Source organism: Lynx rufus, unplaced genomic scaffold (assembly GCF_022079265.1).
Source record: "Lynx rufus isolate CCGP_SWC_20201006 ecotype Redwood Valley unplaced genomic scaffold, mLynRuf1.p SCAF_5, whole genome shotgun sequence".
Classification (NCBI taxonomy): Eukaryota; Metazoa; Chordata; class Mammalia; order Carnivora; family Felidae; genus Lynx; species Lynx rufus.
This window is the reverse complement of record NW_025814867.1, coordinates 26160101-26177716: the sequence shown is the minus strand read 5'-3', so window position 1 is coordinate 26177716 and position 17616 is coordinate 26160101. Positions and strand designations below refer to the sequence as shown.

Below are 17616 nucleotides of genomic sequence, written 5' to 3'. Positions count from 1 at the left end.
CACAGGATTCTTTGTGAAAAAGGAGAGAGATTTGCTGAAACCAGGGCATTTTCCTGAGTTCAGCCACAAGTGAACTATTTCCAAGTTTACACCAGAAGCCTTAACATATCTGCTCAACCTCAAGACCCACTTTTTTTTCAAAAATTCGCAAATCTTACATTTTGGATGCACTATCCCATTGATCCGCATGTTTGTCGGGGGTAATGTTTCAACCACCAACCGAGCTGGAATGCGATACAAGGTCCGTTTTGTACTGAACACGAGTTTTAGAATTAGGACAATATGGTGAATTCACATAACCTTGGAAAGCTCTTGAGGTCACGCAGCCTCTGTGGGAAGCACGATTCCATCCACCACAGCGTTCCAGGCAGGCTGGCTCTCCTGCCTCCTTTGGATAACCTCCCCGCTGCCCGCAGCTCCTCAGGATGGAAAGAAAGGAGGGCACAGGGTGCAACAGCGCCAAAGTCAAAACCCACTGCCGTCACTTTAGACATACAGAGGAATCCACCAGAACAAATGGCTAAAAACGTTAAAGGTGGTTGTTCTGGGGAGCAGAACTGGGGGTGGGAAGGAAGGAGGCAGGGGACGTTCTCGGTAAAACTTCTCAGGGGCTTTTAACTGCGTGCATGTAGCGCTTCGGTAAAAATAAAAATTTAAGCCTATTGCAGCAGAGATTGACCAAAGAGCTTTTGTATTTCCCTGTCATTGAGATGGAGGGGGATTCATAATTCATTCAACATGTGGCTAGATTAAAGTCAAAATCTCAGGACTCTGCTGATCATTCAGATCAGATGCTCCCATTTCACAGACGCGGTGACTGAGGCCTCAGGAGGTACAGTTCCCCTCCCAAAGATGGTGTACCTGGTATCAGAGCAGAGGTTAGAAACCTGGTCCCCTAAGTCCTAGACCTCTTTCACCTGTAGTCCTGGTAGGAACCTCAGAACACTCATCCTCCACGTCCGTAACATACATCCCCAAACTACTTAAGGGCATGGCCTTCAGCCTCAGACTCCTGAATTCAAATCTTGGCTCCCCCACCCGCTCGCTTGGCCATGTGACCTGGGAGAAGGGCTCAATCTTTCAGTCAGTGCCTCCAGTTGTCATCAATGTCCTCGAGAGCTGTTGTGAGAACCGGATGAACCATACAAAGCACTTAGCATGATACTGAGCATATAATAAGCTTTCAATCAATAACGATTTTTTATGTAGGTGCCATCATTCAATAAATGACCAAAGGTAGAGAGAACCAACACTTGTTGAACATTACACGCGAGGTACCGTGCCAGGCACTTCATGAACATCACCTTATTTAATCCTTAACAGCCCTGCAAGGCAGGTATCACCCTTTCCATTTTAGACACAAGAAAATCAAACCCAGAAAAGACTGCACAGCTTATGAAGAGGCAGAGGGAGAATTCAAATCCAGCCCTCCTGAACTGCAAAGCCTGTGCTTTCCACCATCACATGCTATGCTGTTTAAGCATCTATTTGCTCCACAGCAAGTTCTCCTACCCATTTTTGACCTTACGTTTTATAGCATTAAAGCGTGGCCTGCTTTAACAAGTTCCAGCTCGGGGAGTAGATCCAATTTCTAGCAAATGCATGCAATACCAAGGTTCTATTTCCCCACTGGAGATGCTGGCAAAACCAGGGGCAAGGAAAGAAAGCAGCATGTCAAGAGCTGCCCAAGAAGGTTTAGAAGCTTCCCCCTGAACCTGTAAAGTGCCTGCCTCAGTACTGCACTTTTGGCTTGAGGCTCCGTTAATTTTTTCTAATAGGCATTGAAGCCATGGCATAATTTTCTCTCGCACAAAATTTGTAAGACGTCGGCGAAGCGGCACAGAGTTCCCTAAAACAAGACCATTGCCAAAACAAGGCGCATTGCCAAAAACTGCACCCTTTTGCTTTTAGTGTTGCTGGTTTGTTTAAGGATCACTGAGAATGCTAACCAAAGTCCTCGCTCTGCTGGTTAACCATTAAAGCAACTTGAGGAGGCACTATGAAATGTGGCTGTTCATGAAATAAATGTAAATGGACGTCCTGCAGGCCTCAAAATGAGTCCCTGTGTATCACCGCCATGAGTGTGGCAGTTTTAAAATGTGGTTCAAAAAAAAATTTTTTTTTTAAATGTTTATTTTTGAGAGAGAGTGAGTGTGTGCGAGCAGGGGAGGGGGAGAGAGGGAGGATGAATCTGAAGCAGGCTCCAAGCTGTCAGCACAGAACTCAACACAGGGCTCGAACTCCCAAACCATGAGATCATGACCTGAGTCAAAGTCGGATGCTTCACTGACTGAGCTACTCAGGTGCCCCTAAAACGTGCTTCAAAATTCTTTGATACTCTCCCACCAAGGGACGGAGTCTGTGTCCCCTCCGCTTGTGGGTGAGCTCATGATTGCCTGCACCTAGAAATGTGACAGCTAGAAATGTGACAGAAGCGCTACATCGGGACTCCCAAGGCATAGAGAGAGAAAAGGCCATGATGCTTCCACCTGGTCACGTTGGATGCTCACCGTCAGGGGAGCCAAACGCCATGAGGCGGTCAGAGTGCCTGAGACAACATGCGAGAAAGGTCAGATTCAGCAGTCTGGTGGACAACCCCGGCTGAGCTCTCGGCCAAGAGCCAGTGTCCCCAACCAGACACAGGAGTGGGCCTCCTCGGATGTCCCGTCCAGCCTTCAGAGGACCACAGCCCCAGCTGACATCGGACTGCAAATGCGTGAGACGCCTCCAGTGAGAGCCTTCCCCCAGCCTTCTCAGCCCCAGCTGAGCCTTCTCCAAGCCCGGGCCCACGATCATGGGCAAAATAAAGCAGTTGTTCTAAGCAATGAAGTTTTGGGGGAATTTGCTAGGTAGAAATAGTAACCAGAACAATGGAGGAGGACAAGTCCCCATTATACTTTTCTTCCAATAAAGCCAAAAACCGGGGGAGAGAACTGTAGGCTTCAAGGCGATCAGAATGCAGCAGAACCCTTGCATGCTGGCGACAAAAGGGGAGCGTGGATGAAGACAACCAAACCCCATTCACCGCGCCTCGGCTGAGTCTAAGGTCACAATCAGACGAGTTTACATGAAGTGGGCCTGTCTGTGGTTCCAACAGCAGATGTTCCTCTCGTGGTCTCCCTGTTGGCAGTTTCTGTCAGAGCAAACAATTATGTCTTAGATAACCCAGCAAAACACAGCAAGGGAAAAATCAGGCAAGGATAGGAAAAAAATTTTTTCCCATCTTCTTTTAAGGAAGTCAAAGAGGCAGATTCTAGGGGTGCCCTCAGTTGGTTAAGTACCTGATTCTTTTTTTTTTTTTTTTTAATTTTTTTTCAACGTTATTTATTTATTTTGGGACAGAGAGAGACAGAGCATGAACGGGGGAGGGGCAGAGAGAGAGGGAGACACAGAATCCGAAACAGGCTCCAGGCTCCGAGCCATCAGCCCAGAGCCTGACGCGGGGCTCAAACTCACGGACCGCGAGATCGTGACCTGGCTGAAGTCGGACGCTTAACCGACTGCGCCACCCAGGCGCCCCAGTACCTGATTCTTGACTGCAGCTCAGGTCGTGCGCTCACAGTTTGTGAGTTCGAGCCCCTCATCGGGTTCTGCACTGATCGTGCAGAGCGGGCTTGGAATTAATTCCCTCTCTCCCTCTCTGCCCCTCCCTCACTTGTGAGAAAGGAAAGGAAAGAAAAAGGAGGGAGAAAGAGAGAGAGAGAGAGCGGATTCTTGCAAAGACGTGCTTTGCAAATTATCATGAGACCCTTGGTGAAGGTGTACCACATAAAAGCCATACAGCTGTTACTGCTGGAAACATCTAAGTGAGGACAGGCAAGATTAAGTAACCCTCAAAGAGGAGGGCTGGGCAAAGATAACTGGGATAACTGCCAAGGGATAGGTTCAAGAGATGTTTAACTCATCCAGCCAAAACACACACACACACACACACACACACACACACACACACACACTCCACTACGTGAGAAATCCCTACAATAAATGCTCAGAAGGAAAAATAACAGCTCTATGTGAAAAGGCGACAGACAGTCCACGGCGACCACTGTTCTGCGGACTAGGTGACCTGAAGCTTCTATCAACCACTGGGTAAGCAGCAAATCCATCAACCCCCCTAGCCTGTCTTCTTTTGAAGTGGAGATACTCAGAGGCAGAGGGATGGCATCTTGGAAAACCCTAATGATACAGTCATGTCACTAGGGAAAAGTTCGTTTGTACCATAACAAGGGCCTATGTTCCTATGATGGGTTCCGGCTGAGCGGCCAGCAAAGCTTATGTATTATCTCGCCGGTCTTTATAGCTTCAAAGGAAGACAGATCAGATTTTTTTTAAGGCAACAGAGTCTGTTCCAACATTAGATAGCTATTTCTGTGTTCTAGCCAGCAGCCCATACTCACAGCATTTGCTAACGGGACTCCAGGGAGCGAGATTGAGAAAGACAGCCTCCAAGTGCCCGCAGTCCCCATCCACTTAAAATTCATATAATAACTCGAATTCACGTAATAACTAAGTTTCAATATCTAAATATTCTTAATACTTGAAATTTTTCCCACCATTGTATCTTGGTGATTTCTGTGTTTTACAGTAAGTGTATAAATGAGGGTTTCTTGGCTACAGAGAATCCTAAAATGCCTATATGGCACTTTTCATCCCCCCATGAATTACCACAATGACACTTTAACAATACAGTAATTCATCAACAAACCCACTAACATCAGAGTTTATCTACAATTAAGGCAGGGACTACCAATCTCAACATTTTTTCCCACCAGCCTTCATAGTTCCTAAAATTCCTTCCATAGAAATTCATTTCTTTGACTCATAAAGACATCTCTTTATAATTGAGCTTCATTCTCTACCCCCAACCCTTGCTTATAAAAGTGATAGCATATGCCCATGGTAAATAATTCAGAAGATCCCAAGAAATAAAAACTAAAAATCACCAGCATTCTTAGCAACTAGCAATAACCACTAGTCACTTCTGTGGGTACATTTTTCTAGAGGCAGCCTTCTCAAACTATATGGTAATGGATCTTTGTTTTCCCTCAACCCACCAGGAATCAACACTTCCTTAGAATACAAACAAACTAGGAAAGTGGAATGCCATGTGACTGTCACAGCAATGTTAAACTGCATTTTTAACAAGTTTCCAAAGTCTTACCCTCAATTTCTGTATTTACATCTTTATTTCTTTTTAATTTTTGAGACAGAGACAGAGCATGAGCAGGGGAGGGGCAGAGAGAGGGGGAGACACAGAATCTGAAGCGGGCTTCAGGCTCTGAGCTGTCAGCACAGAGTCCGACGCAGGGCTTGAACTCACAAGCCATGAGATCATGACCTGAGCTGAAGTCAGACGTTCAACCGACTGAGCCACCCAGGCGCCCCTGTATTTACCTCATCTTAATTGGTAACAAGCACCTCACGGTCTACGGACCACACTAAACCTTTCTTCTTTCAGATGCACAGATTCTGTTACCGTGTGTGTATGTCATTTTACATACGGTCTACATTTTGTTTTATTACCGAGTTTTTTCCCACCGAATAGATCATGGTCACTTGTCTCTAACCACACGTGGCATCCTGTTCTACCGTGAAAGGCCACTCTTGAAACCCTTGCATCTTACACCTAAAACCAGCAGGAAGGGGCGCCTGGGTGGCTCAGTCGGTTAAGCGTCTGACTTCAGCTCAGGTCACGATCTCACGGTCCGTGAGTTCGAGCCCCGCGTCAGGCTCTGGGTTGATGATGGCCCAGAGCCTGGAGCCTGCTTCCGATTCTGTGTTTCCCTCTCTCTCTGACCCTCCCCCGTTCATGCTCTGCCTCTCTCTGTCTCAAAAATAAATAAACGTTAAAAAAAAAAAAATTAAAAAAAAATAAAACCAGCAGGATATTGTTCATCAATTGTATTTCAATTAAAAACAAACGAACCCCTAGCATGTCCAAGTAGGGCAGAATCTTAAACTTTCACAAGCTAAGACCTCTCTACGTGAGGGACTTTGGGAAGGGGAAGGAGAGCACAGGTTGTGTTCTAGCAGTGTTGAAATTGTTCCCAGCCTAGGAACAGCCTGGGGACAAATGCAGTTCCGGAGTGGGCCCTAGAGAAAGGGGAGCCGCCTGTTTTGTAGGACACGATGCACGACCATGCCAAAGGGCCGGGGGTCCACAAGGACGTTCGATTCTAACCACAAGTTAACATCCATCCATTCCGACATTCATCGTACCTGTGTTCAGGTGCTGCTTAAAGTGCTGGGGCACAAAGATAGGAGGCCCAGCCACTCCCCCCCCGCCCAGGGCCCAGGGTAGTGGGGGTGCCAGACAAGTAAATAACTGACGGGAAAACAGCCTGATGAATGTGCATGAGACAGGCACAGCTTAAGACAGGCTCCTGGGCCCGACTCCCAGAAATTGATTCCCTAGGTCTGTGTAGGGCCGAAAATTCTGCAACTCTAACAAAGTCCTACGTCAGCCTAAGGCAGCTGGTGCAAGGGCCACACCTGGATGGCGCTGCTCTAGAGCACTGGCTCATGACCAGGGGCCGTTTTGCACCCCCAGGGCCATTCTCAAGTCTGGAGGATGCTCGGTTGGCCACAGAGCAATCAATCTAGAGTCAAGACACTTGAACTCTCAGTTTGTTATCAGCAAAATGGTGAGAATAAGGTCTATTGCATAATGTTGTTCTGACGACTCAGTGAGTTTACGTATACAAAGTGCTTAGAACAGGGTCTGGCACGTCCTAGACATTATTATCGTTAGCTGTCATGGTTACTGAAGGGCAGTCAGGAGACAAAAACAGGCAGGGAAGACGTCCCAGGATGGACCGACGTCTCCCCTGCAAAGACGAACCACATTACAACCCACATCTGTCCCGCTTCATTAACAGCAGCGATAATATTTATTGATGGCTTCCCAGGCACCATCATTGGAATGGGGAAACTGAGGCCCAGAGACATTAAGTAACTTGCCCAAAGCCGTGAAGGGGCAATCGTGTTATTCACCCACCCGAATAGCGACTGAGCACCACAAGTAGTACCAGACAGATCCCAGGAGGGGACGCACCCTAGCAAAGCAGGGCTCCCTCGGGGAAACTCATCCCCACACCCCAGTGGGCCAGCCACAGAGCAAAACCCTGGGGCTCCAGTGAGCAGAGTCCATCCCACCGGACAAGCCCTCTCTCTGGCCCCTCGCCAGAGCCAGTCTCTGACAAAGAAATGCCAAGGCGGGGCGCAGAGGAGGAGAACGGAGCCACGGCCAGAGCCTGTGGCAGGCCTGGCTCCCACGGACAGCCCATCAGAGAGGTCTCTGCATCCGGCACCCGGGGGGCCTTGGTGCTGCCCGTCCCGCACACACGAGGCCTCTCCTTCACGCAGGCTGCGTGGCTGTCAAAGCACTCCCTCTTGTCCTCCCGGCCTCCCCGGCATTTGGGCAAGAATCACTCCCTCAATTCACAGACGAGGTGACTCAGTTTCCAATGAGCCAAGTGCCCCTAAACGTCACCAGACCTCAGATTCTGCCCGTGTCACCGGATACCAAGACCAGTCTTCCCTCAGCCCACTACTTCCCCACGACTTTGGGTTTGGATTTTTTCCTGACCGTAAAGTAATACAAATTCAATGCGCATAACTAAAAAAATATATAGAGAGAAAAGTACGAAGACCGTGAATATTGCTCATTTCTCATCAGAACGTGTATAATCTTTTCCAGGCATTTTTATGCCTATAAACACGGATTTTTAGAACAGGACCATACTGCGTGCTCTTCTGGAACCTGTCTCCATCCATACATCTTAGCACGTTAATGACAAGCCGTGTCATCGTTTTAAGGCTTAGGCTATCAGCCAGTGCCTGTGCCTTGTATTCATTTTACAGATCCCCTATTGACAGTCATTTAGATTCAAAATTTTCCAACATTTTTAAACGATGCTGCCATGAACGTTATTGGACCTATATTCTTGCCTTAGTTATTCCCTAAGGATAAATTCTTACATGTGTGATGGCTGAGTCAAAAGTTACTGTCCCTTGACATCCCAGCAGCAGTGTGGGGGGTTCGTCACTGAAGCAGGAAGCCCTAAATCCTACCACTCTGATGGCCAAACTTCAAGCCAACTTGTGGGGACAGCAGCAGCTCCAGCTCAAATCACCCAGAGGCACCTAGAAAAGTCCTCAAGTGTGTTTACCTTTACAACCGGCCACCCCACCCTTCCCAGCACCGCCCAAGCTGAGGTGATGTCTGGATGGTCAGCTCTCTTCCTTCTCCACTGCCAGGCCCCTGGGATATTAACTGACCCTCCCAGATAACTTGGGGGTCTCCAGGCCTCAACTCTGATGCCCCTCCATTCCAACAAAGCTGCCCCTGGCTCCCCAAAGGCCACACACATGCCTCTGAGTAACTACATGCCTGAATCCAGGAAACCCAAGCTTGGAGAGGGCAGGGAGTCTGTGTGTGAGGTTGTGTGGAGTGCCCTACGCAGGACTCAACCTACGGGGAGGTGGGGGGAGGATGCCCAGTATTGTCACACAAATATCTCCAGGCCAATGCCTACTGGAACCAGATCTCACCGAAGTACAGAAGTCCCAGCGTGGACCTTCTTCAAAGCACAACTGGAATCTCACAGGGCCTTCCCCAGTACACATGTGCACTCACTCATATGTCTGTCTCTCTTTCTCTCATACACACACACACACCTTGAAGGAGAAAGTGCTCAGATGTGACAACACTGTCCTTTCAGAAAAGAACTTCTCTCTTGCCCTGACTTGTGCTAACAATTCATTAGAGAGAGGCCAGGCTGCTTTCAATTCACCTCTGCCTTTCCTCTCCCACCCTTGAGTTTCCAAGGACAAAACAGTCGGGTTTTTTGTTTTATTTTAAAGAGAAAGTGTTTGCTGGTTTCTGGGAGGGGGAAAAAGGCAGATTCTAGGTGCAGGCCTTATGCAAATTTGGGGAACACAGCTGGCCAGAATCAAATGCCTTTTCAAACCACCCCACCCAAGCAGTGAGAGGAAGAGTATGAGCATTTACAATTCACTGCCTTCACCTCCCTGGGGAAAGGGCAGGCTGAAAAGTCAGCTTTTGATTACTTGGAGCCAGAAAAGCTGTCCATGGGCAACTAGCCCTGATGCTGTCCTTCCTCCTCCTCTCTGACCATTTCCCAGTCCTACAACAGCCCGCAAGTAGGGGAGATCATGAAAACCACACACATCACGGTAAAAAAAATAAATGGCAAGGAATATCGCTTGTTTTAACAAACACTTGAAAAAAGATAGCTCTGTGTAACATGCATTGCAAAAGTACATCAGCACATTTACACACCAAACGACACATTTCTCTGACTCCTGCATCCATGGCTCACCCCGCCCCCAGGACACTGGGCACCCCCCACCCTTGCTGGTGCTCAGTAAGCCCAGCTTAGCACTGGCTGTTCCCTCTGGCTGGAATGCTCTTCCCCAACATGGCCGTGAGGTGCATTCTCTCCAGACATGCTTTCAGGGAAGCCTTTCAAACCCACCGTAGGTAACAATGCATCCTCCTGACTCCAAAATACCCACCCTGCGAGGCCCCTCCCTGCCTTATTTTTCTCCTCACGGCATATCACCAGGAAACCTACTGTGTATTTTCATTGTTTAACTGGAATTCTCTGCCCATTCTCTCCGTTGCTCTCTCCCCTTCGCTGTTCTCAGTACACAGTAGGTGCTCAGTAAGTACTCAAGCTGACTCATCAACATGTCTGGTGGGGGGGAGGAATAATACAACTTCTTAATTTGAAATATCAGGCTTATATCCCAGGGCTTTCTGGTTAAAAGGTTACTCCGTCAACGGCCTGGAAGGACTGGCCCTCTTGATATAAATCAGAGTGCAAAGGGGATACAACACTGTTTAAACAATGTCAGAGGTAAACCGTGGTTGCAGGAAGAGGCAGATATCCAAATGACAACATGGCGGGTGGCTGGCATCCAAAGGCCTTTTGGTACTCTCCGATTTCAACAACCAACACAAGAGACGGGATATGGAGGTGAATCCAGGCCCCGCACCTCACCTACGGCTGCCCAGAGACAACCGTGCCACATTCTGAGTGAAGGAGCAGCTAACACAAACCTCATCACCAATCTGCTCCCACTGGAGTCCAAGTCAGGAGGGCTGCTGGGCGCTCCAGACCATAATTAAAAAGCAAAGGGAAAGGAAATGCAGAAGCCAAAGGCCCTCCCCTAGAGGCTCTGAAATTACGCGCAATCAATCCTCATTATTTGCAGATTCCATACTCATTAAAATTTCTAATTCCAAAATCAATACTGTCGGAGCTCCTGCAGTCATTCATGGACATGCCCAGTGGCCGCACTCCCACATCCGTTTAGTGCCACACTTTTTGCCCTTTTGTGCTTTGTGTTGGGGAGTCAGCGGTTTTGTTTTGGTTTTAAGTTTATTTCGAGAGAGACAGAGCGCACCTGTGCGCACGAGTAGGGGAGGGGCAGAGAGAGAGAGAGAGAGAGAGAGAGAGAGAGAGAGAGAGAGAGAGATTGATTCCCAAGGAGGCTCCGCGCTGTCCCCCACGTGAGGCTCAGACTCACGATCAGGGAGATCATGACCTGACGCCGAAATCGAGAATCAGACGCCCCCTAGGCAGCCAGCTGTCTCAAAGGCCCCCAAGCGCAGTGCTGACACGCTGGCTAGTGTTTAGTGCTCCTGAGCCCAAGAAGGCCGTGACGGGGCCTTAACAGAGAATGTCCGTGTGTTTAGGCAAGCTCTGTTCAGGCATGAGTCACAGCGCTGTTGCCTTTGAGCCCAACGTTAATGAATCAACAATGTGTACCAGACAGACTGTCTTTAAACAGCAACGCACATAAAACAAGGTAACATATTGACTGGCTGACCAAAACTGTTGCGACCAGAGGCTCACGGGAGCGTAATACACGGTCGGGTTCCTGTGGGTCTCTGGGCACGACACTCTGCGCCCCCCCAACCCCACTAGGAGCAACGGTTCGGCATCCACGCAAGCGAGTGATCACGGCGACTTTACAGAGAACTATCAGCATGAAGATGAGAACCAACCCCGTGTTAAAATGGCTGTTTCCTGCCCCACATCTTTGGGCACACTCCCCTCCTCCACCCCCACTGCTCACTCCATCTGCTTCCCTTCGCACAGGGACTCTCCCTCCCCACAGGCTTCAGCTCAGGTGTCTTCCAGTGACCCCCCCCCCCCTCCCCCGCCACATCACTCTTTGACCGCGGTTACTACAATCAGCAATTATTATCTACCTCTCGGTTCCTCACCCTCGGCTAAAATTAAACTCCCCGAAGGCGAGTCTAGTTCACCCGGGTATATGCAGCGGCCAACAGAGCGCCCGCCCCGAGCCTGGTGCCCAGGGCTTGACCGAAGGAACACAGCCCCCCCCTCCCACACACACACATACACATCCTCTTCCCTCCAGGCTCCGGCAACATGACAAGTGTCAGGGTGCCCGCACGGAGGGTGAAATCTCAGTGCTCCTTAGTGAGTGTGACAGGAAACATCTAGCAGCCCTGGGGCCACGTGTAGCTATTAAGCACACAAACACAGCACCAACACAGCCCCCGTTGTGGGCTCTCAAGCACCAATACAGCCCCCGTTGTGATGTGCTGTAAGTGGAAAACATGCGCGAGAATTTGGAGACTACAAAGCTACACGTAAAACATCTCTTTACTTGTTTTGATATTGACAGTGTACGATGTTGGGCATTCTGGGCTACACAACACAGAGCAAAATTCATTTCGGCCGTTTACTTTCTAATGTGGCCACTAGGGAAGTTTTAATGCCTTCCATGGCTTGCATGATACTTCGGTGAGTCCATCTTGCTTGTAACAACACCAAGAAAAGGTCAGCCAGCAACACAGGCCAGCCCTGACCACCTCTCTTCACTGCTGCCTAGTGATTCCAGAGCGAGGCAGGAAACACCTGTCCTGCAGCTTCCTGTGACAGACAAATACTTAAGTGTATTCAGAAAGAGGATTGTGAAATCAGAGTGAAAAGTTTATCAGGTGAACTAATTTTATATTCAGAAGGTTAGCGCACCATATGGGGCTGTCTTGTTCATGACCCAAAAAAAGTGGAGTACAGGCAGACAAATTTTGTCAAAGAAAGCAAGCAATCGTTTGCAAAAACAAAAAAAAAAAAAACAAAACAACAAGACTATTTCCAACTTGTCTACTCCTACTTGGAATGGAAGAACATGAGAGCTAGCAGGCATGTGGAAAATGACCAGCCTCTGCCACATCACAGAACCAGTAGGCCCAGTACCCCCACATCCTCATCTGGTGAGGAGGGAGACCCCCAACTTCCAAGACTGTGCTCTCCAGAAATTTCTATGATGATGGAACTGTTCTCTGCTCTGCCCAATATGGTGGCTACTAGGCTCCTGAGAGGCGGCTACGCTGACTGAATTTTTAATCTTGTATCATTTTTAAAAATTTTTTTTTAATGTTTTTATTTATTTCTGAGACAGAGAGAGACAGAGCATGAATGGGGGAGGGGCAGAGAGAGGGGGAGACACAGAATCGGAAACAGGCTCCAGGCTCCGAGCCATCAGCCCAGAGCCTGACGCGGGGCTCGAACTCACGGACCGCGAGATCGTGACCTGAGCTGAAGTCGGACACTTGACCGACTGAGCCACCCAGGCGCCCCTAATCTTGTATCATTTTAATTAATTTAAAATTAAATAGCCACACACGGCCAGTGACCACCACACTGGACAGCACGGTTCTAGGCGGCCGTAACAGGAGGAGACACAGCTTGTGAAAACCCTTTGTAAACTCTACAGCCCTGCAGAAATGGTAGGGTTTTTGTCGTTGAATATTATTAGAAATGTGAGATTCTGAGAGATTTCAATTGCCCAAAGAGCCTCAACTCATCAGCAGTCAAAACATTTTAAATAAACATGCAGGTTTTACTTCACAAGGGGGGAGAAGGGCAGCCAGGGTTCATGGATACATACAATCAGAATAGAGGGGTTGGCGATAACCCTCACACACAACTCAGAAAACAAGCTTTTCATCTTTTTTTTTTTTTTTTTGCCACACCCAGATTTGGTGCCTCCGGGCCTAGCCATGCAGCCAGAAGTCAAGACTGCCAGCATATTCCCAGTAGATTATTCCTATCTCCCCCACCCTCATTCTTAGGGACCAGATGTTTCCTGCCCTTTCCGGTGACCTTCCCTGCTATTTCTCCTGCTACAGAAACGGTCCTCCCAATAGCTCCCTGCATCCCTTCAACTCTGACAGAATCATTCACAGGCTCTCAGATACATGTGGGGCTTGTTCAAATTTGCTGATGGATGGTAAAACCAACCACTACTAAAAAGGGCTGGGGACTAATTGGTAGTTGTGAAGAATGCTCATCTGTTTACACTCACGTTGGAAGATGCTCATGAAATTCAAATCAAGTTCTAGTCTCTCCCAAGATTCTTCCCAGCAGGAAAGCCCTTCCAGTCTAAACAGCTTTTCCTTACCATTAAGATAATTACATTCTACACGCAAGCAGACAATAAAGAAATGAGCAGGGAAATGGAAGGGGAGTGAATTTTTAGGACAGAAAGTCAAAAACGGCAGAAGTCTAAGGAAATACGCAATGTTTCCAAGTACAAACGTAAGGAACCCCCCCGAAAATATTTAAGAGATTCTGTGAACTCATTCGTTCCTCTCTATGAAACAATGCAGCTAATTCTCCCCTCAATCCTTTCAAGCTTTTCCACAAGACACATGAACTTCAAGGCTCCACACAGCCCCTGGTTTTGGCCCCACGGAGCTCCCATGATGAAAAACATGTGAAATAGGATCCACATGTGTTCCACCCACACACTGGGCTCAGCAGCGTATTTTATTCTGTCAGACAGCGGGCTGTTGCTCAACTCCATGGAGGGGACGCCAGCAGTCATCCTCCAGCTATTAAAACAAAATCAAGCAGCCTCGTGTCAGCAGGACTGACACTACCTCACCAGGAACCAGGGACCCAGCCTTCTGTACCTCAAGTTCAGTCTCCCGTCTGTTGATGTCATCCGTGGATTGATTTAACTTCTCCAGTTCTCCCTAGTGAAGAGAAGAGGGGGGGAAAAGATTGAAACGATTTGTCTTTTGTTTCCAGTAGGACTGAGCTCATTCTCTGCAAAAGTACTCCAGCACAATTTGTAGGAAGAGGGACAAGTCAATATTAATTCTCAAGGAAAATAGCTGAGCCTTGGCTGGAAAAGCAAATGAACGTCGGTATTTCTGAAATCTTTTTCTCGATGGTGTCCTTTCAAAAATGTCTTAAGGTCCTAGGAATTTTTTTCTTAGAAGGTCAAGTATTTATTCCAGGTACGTGCCTTCAGGTAAGCCCACCTGTTACAAATGGTTTAAGAGTCAAATCAAAACAGTACCTTCTGCCTTACAGGAAAAACTATGCAGGAAAGACACAATAAAAGAAAATAAACAAGGCCAAGCCAAAACTCTAAACCCAGTGAAACGATGTAGATCAAGGGTAGAATTCTGGCATTAACTCCTTAATGGTTATTTTTCTAGAGATGAAAATCTTTTCAAACAGCCAGTTAAAGCCTCCTAGCTGTTTTTAACAAAACAAAAATAACTTTAATCCTGATCCTTAATATTTCTAAACTAACATTTTGTAAAAAGTACCCAGCACAACTTAACTCATTTTACTCTGCAGACAAAGGATCCTGTTAACAGAAATCCTGCACCAGGAAAACAAGATTTAGTAGTCTAAACTAGTGATTTTAATTAATAGAATCCCTAACGAAAAGATTTTTCCACCTGATCTTTATCTTGCTAATCTGCCAAAACAATTCATTTAAATGGCAACAGCTGAGTTAAATGAGCTTTTAATTGATCTGTGCACTGAAAAACCAATTAGGGCTCCAGAAATTGCGGCGCATGGTTAAAAGCAATATATATATATTCAATGATTTATGAAAAGAGGCGAAAAACCAGTCTTGGAAAGGGATTTGCCGTGCTTTTTGCCTAGAGGGTGAGGAGGTTAAGCTGTCACTCCTAGATCTTGGCTTGGAAATTGTTTTTTAATCATCTCCCTCAGAAATGGAGGCACAGAGAGCCAGGCCAATCTCCTCGCCTTCTCCCCGCGTCAGCTTTGCGCATCAGTTGTCCCCGATTTCTGTTCACACCCCGACCCCGTAACAAGGAAAAGCTGGGTTTTCAACCATTCGCAGCCAAGCGGAGGTCTGAGCCTGTGGTGACAATAAGCCCTTTGCTAACAATGCATCAGAGGAGGCGGAAGATGGCTCAGGCCGGGCACCTCCGCCAGGTGAGGACTCGCAACCGGGCCACGGTGCCAGCCCACGCTGCAGGGGCGGACAACGCCCACGGTGCCCAGGCCCACGCGGGCCGGGCGACCCCTCTGCCCCCAGCCCCGAGGCCGCGCGACGACCGCAGCTAGCCTGGCCGGCGGGGGCCGGGAGGGGGGTGGGGGAGGACCCCAACACCCGCAGGGTGCCCCCGCCCCCTTTTTCCCTTTGTTGCACATCCGCCCGAACCGCTGGGCAGGCTGCGGCGACCCCCAGGTCCGGCGGGGGTCTGCGGGGGATCCCCGCGATACAGTCAGGCCGCATCCACGCGGGCACTGCTGCCTCCCCACGAACCCAGTAAAACTGGGAATTCAGACCCTCTCTTCTCCCCCCCGGGGCTACGTAGCCACCATTCCCCCGGACCGCAGGCACCGGGGGCTGCGAGGCCAGCGCCAAGTGTAGATGCCCACCACCGCGGCGCCCCCCGCGCGCCCTACCTGGATCCGGGGGTCCACCTCTTCTTCCTCCTCCAGCCCCTGTTCCATCCCCTCTTCCTCCTCCTCCTCCAAGTCCCGGGCGGACGGCGGGAGCTCTGCCGGCTCCTCGGAGCGGCTCCGCTTCAGCGCCGCGTCCATGCGGGCAGCCGGAACGCCGACCGCGCGGCGGACTTCGGAGCGTCCGGAGGGGCGGCGGTCGCCGCAGGCTCGGCCAGAGCCGACTCGCCCCGGTCCCGGCACGGTCCCGAGGCGCCGCGGCCGACACCAGGGAGGCGCCGCTCACCGATGCGGATCCCGCCGGCCCGGGCTGAGCGGAGGAAATGGGCGCGGCCGCCCCCTTTCTGCCGAGGCCGTCAGCGCAGCGGCGCCCGCTCCGCCCTCGCCCCGGCGGGCCGCCCTCGGCGCTGTGACTGTTCCGCCGCCGGTCCCAGCCGCCCAGGTCTCCGTCACAAAAACCCCAGCTCCCTGAAAACCCTCAGGGTGGTGGCACAGGAGAGCCTTCCCCCTTCTGTCAACTTAGCGGGCGGGTTTATCACAAAGTACGCAACGTTGGCCGCCTGCTTTCGGGGTAGCTCCGTACAGCCAAGGCAAACTGACTGTATGGAAGGAAAGTTTGGGGTATTTCCACGGCCTGAAGTCACCTTGGGAAGCTTGTGACCCTGGACCAGTTTCAAGCCGCACTCAAATCCCCGTCTGCCTCCAAAGCACGTTTCTCCCCTTGGGTGGACCTTGGGAATTGTATTTGAAGGGTTCCCCCAGAAACGGAAATGAAACATACGCTCACATAGACATAGAAGTACACAGGGAAGCTAGGTGCACGCGCGTTCATGGGTTCCTTGTCCAAAGGCTCCGTGGCCCCCGCTGTGCGGAGCTCCATACCCAAACACCTGTGCTCTCATAGTTGTGGGATTGGCCTACCTGAATAGCCACCAAGCACGGAAAATCCAGCGATGATCATGGATGTGGTTGGTTGGGTACAGCCTTCTCCAGGTGGCAACAGGTGTAACCTCCTGTTAATGGGCACACTCTGGCCAAGGATTTAGGAACAAGTAGGGAGCATGAGCTCCCCTGGCAAACTCAGCATCATGAGGCGGAAGAAGGAAGGGACGCTTCTGTGCTTTTATGAAATGTCAGGACCACTGTGATGTCAAGGGAGCGCAAGTTCAGATGGCCTTAGCAAAGCAGACGAGGACATTGCCACTGGCCACTGCTAATGACTCTTGTCACTACAAAAATGCACAATGTGTACACGTTCTACACGGGCTTGTGGCCCATTAGCTCTGTGACTTTGGAGGGCACACTTGCTTGAGAACAAAGCTTATTGAGAGCCTATCTTTAAAGCCACCTTTGGGGGAGCCTGGGTGGCTCACTCGGTTGAGCCTCCGACTTCAGCTCGGGTCATGATCTCACGGTCTGTGAGTTCAAGCCCCGTGTCCGGCTCTGTGCTGACAGCTCAGAGCCTGGAGCCTGCTTCGGGTTCTGTGTCTCCCTCTCTCTCTGCCCCTCCCCCGCTCAGGCTCTGTCTGTCTCTCTCTCTGTCAAAAATAAACATTAAAAAAAAATTTTTTTTAAGCCACCTTTGGAAAACCTGCTTATGATGGCTTCATCAGAAGCTACATTGGGGGTTACTCCTTGGGCAAGGCACTAGCCTGCACACGATGCTGGCACTGTGGTCTACTGTGAAAGGAGATTGGTTCCGTCTCCTGGAGGTAATGCAGGTGTATGCCCAAGGTTTGGCTCTGAGACGGTCACATCTGTTCATTGTTCTTAAAAATCAATAGAGCAGCAACAATTCTTTGAGTGAAGTCCTGAAACCCCTTGCTAAAAACATAGTTGCTTTTGATTTTCCAGTGATGGATGAAGG

General features: G+C 49.5%; 1 protein-coding gene across 1 annotated transcript in view; it reads right to left on the bottom strand.

Annotated features, from left to right (window-relative positions):
- The window catches only part of SH3BP5 (SH3 domain binding protein 5), a 77571-nt gene extending 61533 nt beyond the window's left edge, over positions 1-16038 (bottom strand). The window contains exons 1-2 of the mRNA XM_047098959.1: positions 15753-16038; positions 13985-14047 (exon numbers count right to left, since the gene is read on the bottom strand). Of these exons, the coding sequence (XP_046954915.1) occupies positions 13985-14047; positions 15753-15890 (201 nt within the window). The 5' untranslated portion in view covers positions 15891-16038. The remainder of the gene's footprint in view (positions 1-13984; positions 14048-15752) is intronic.
- Positions 16039-17616: the final 1578 nt, after the last annotated feature.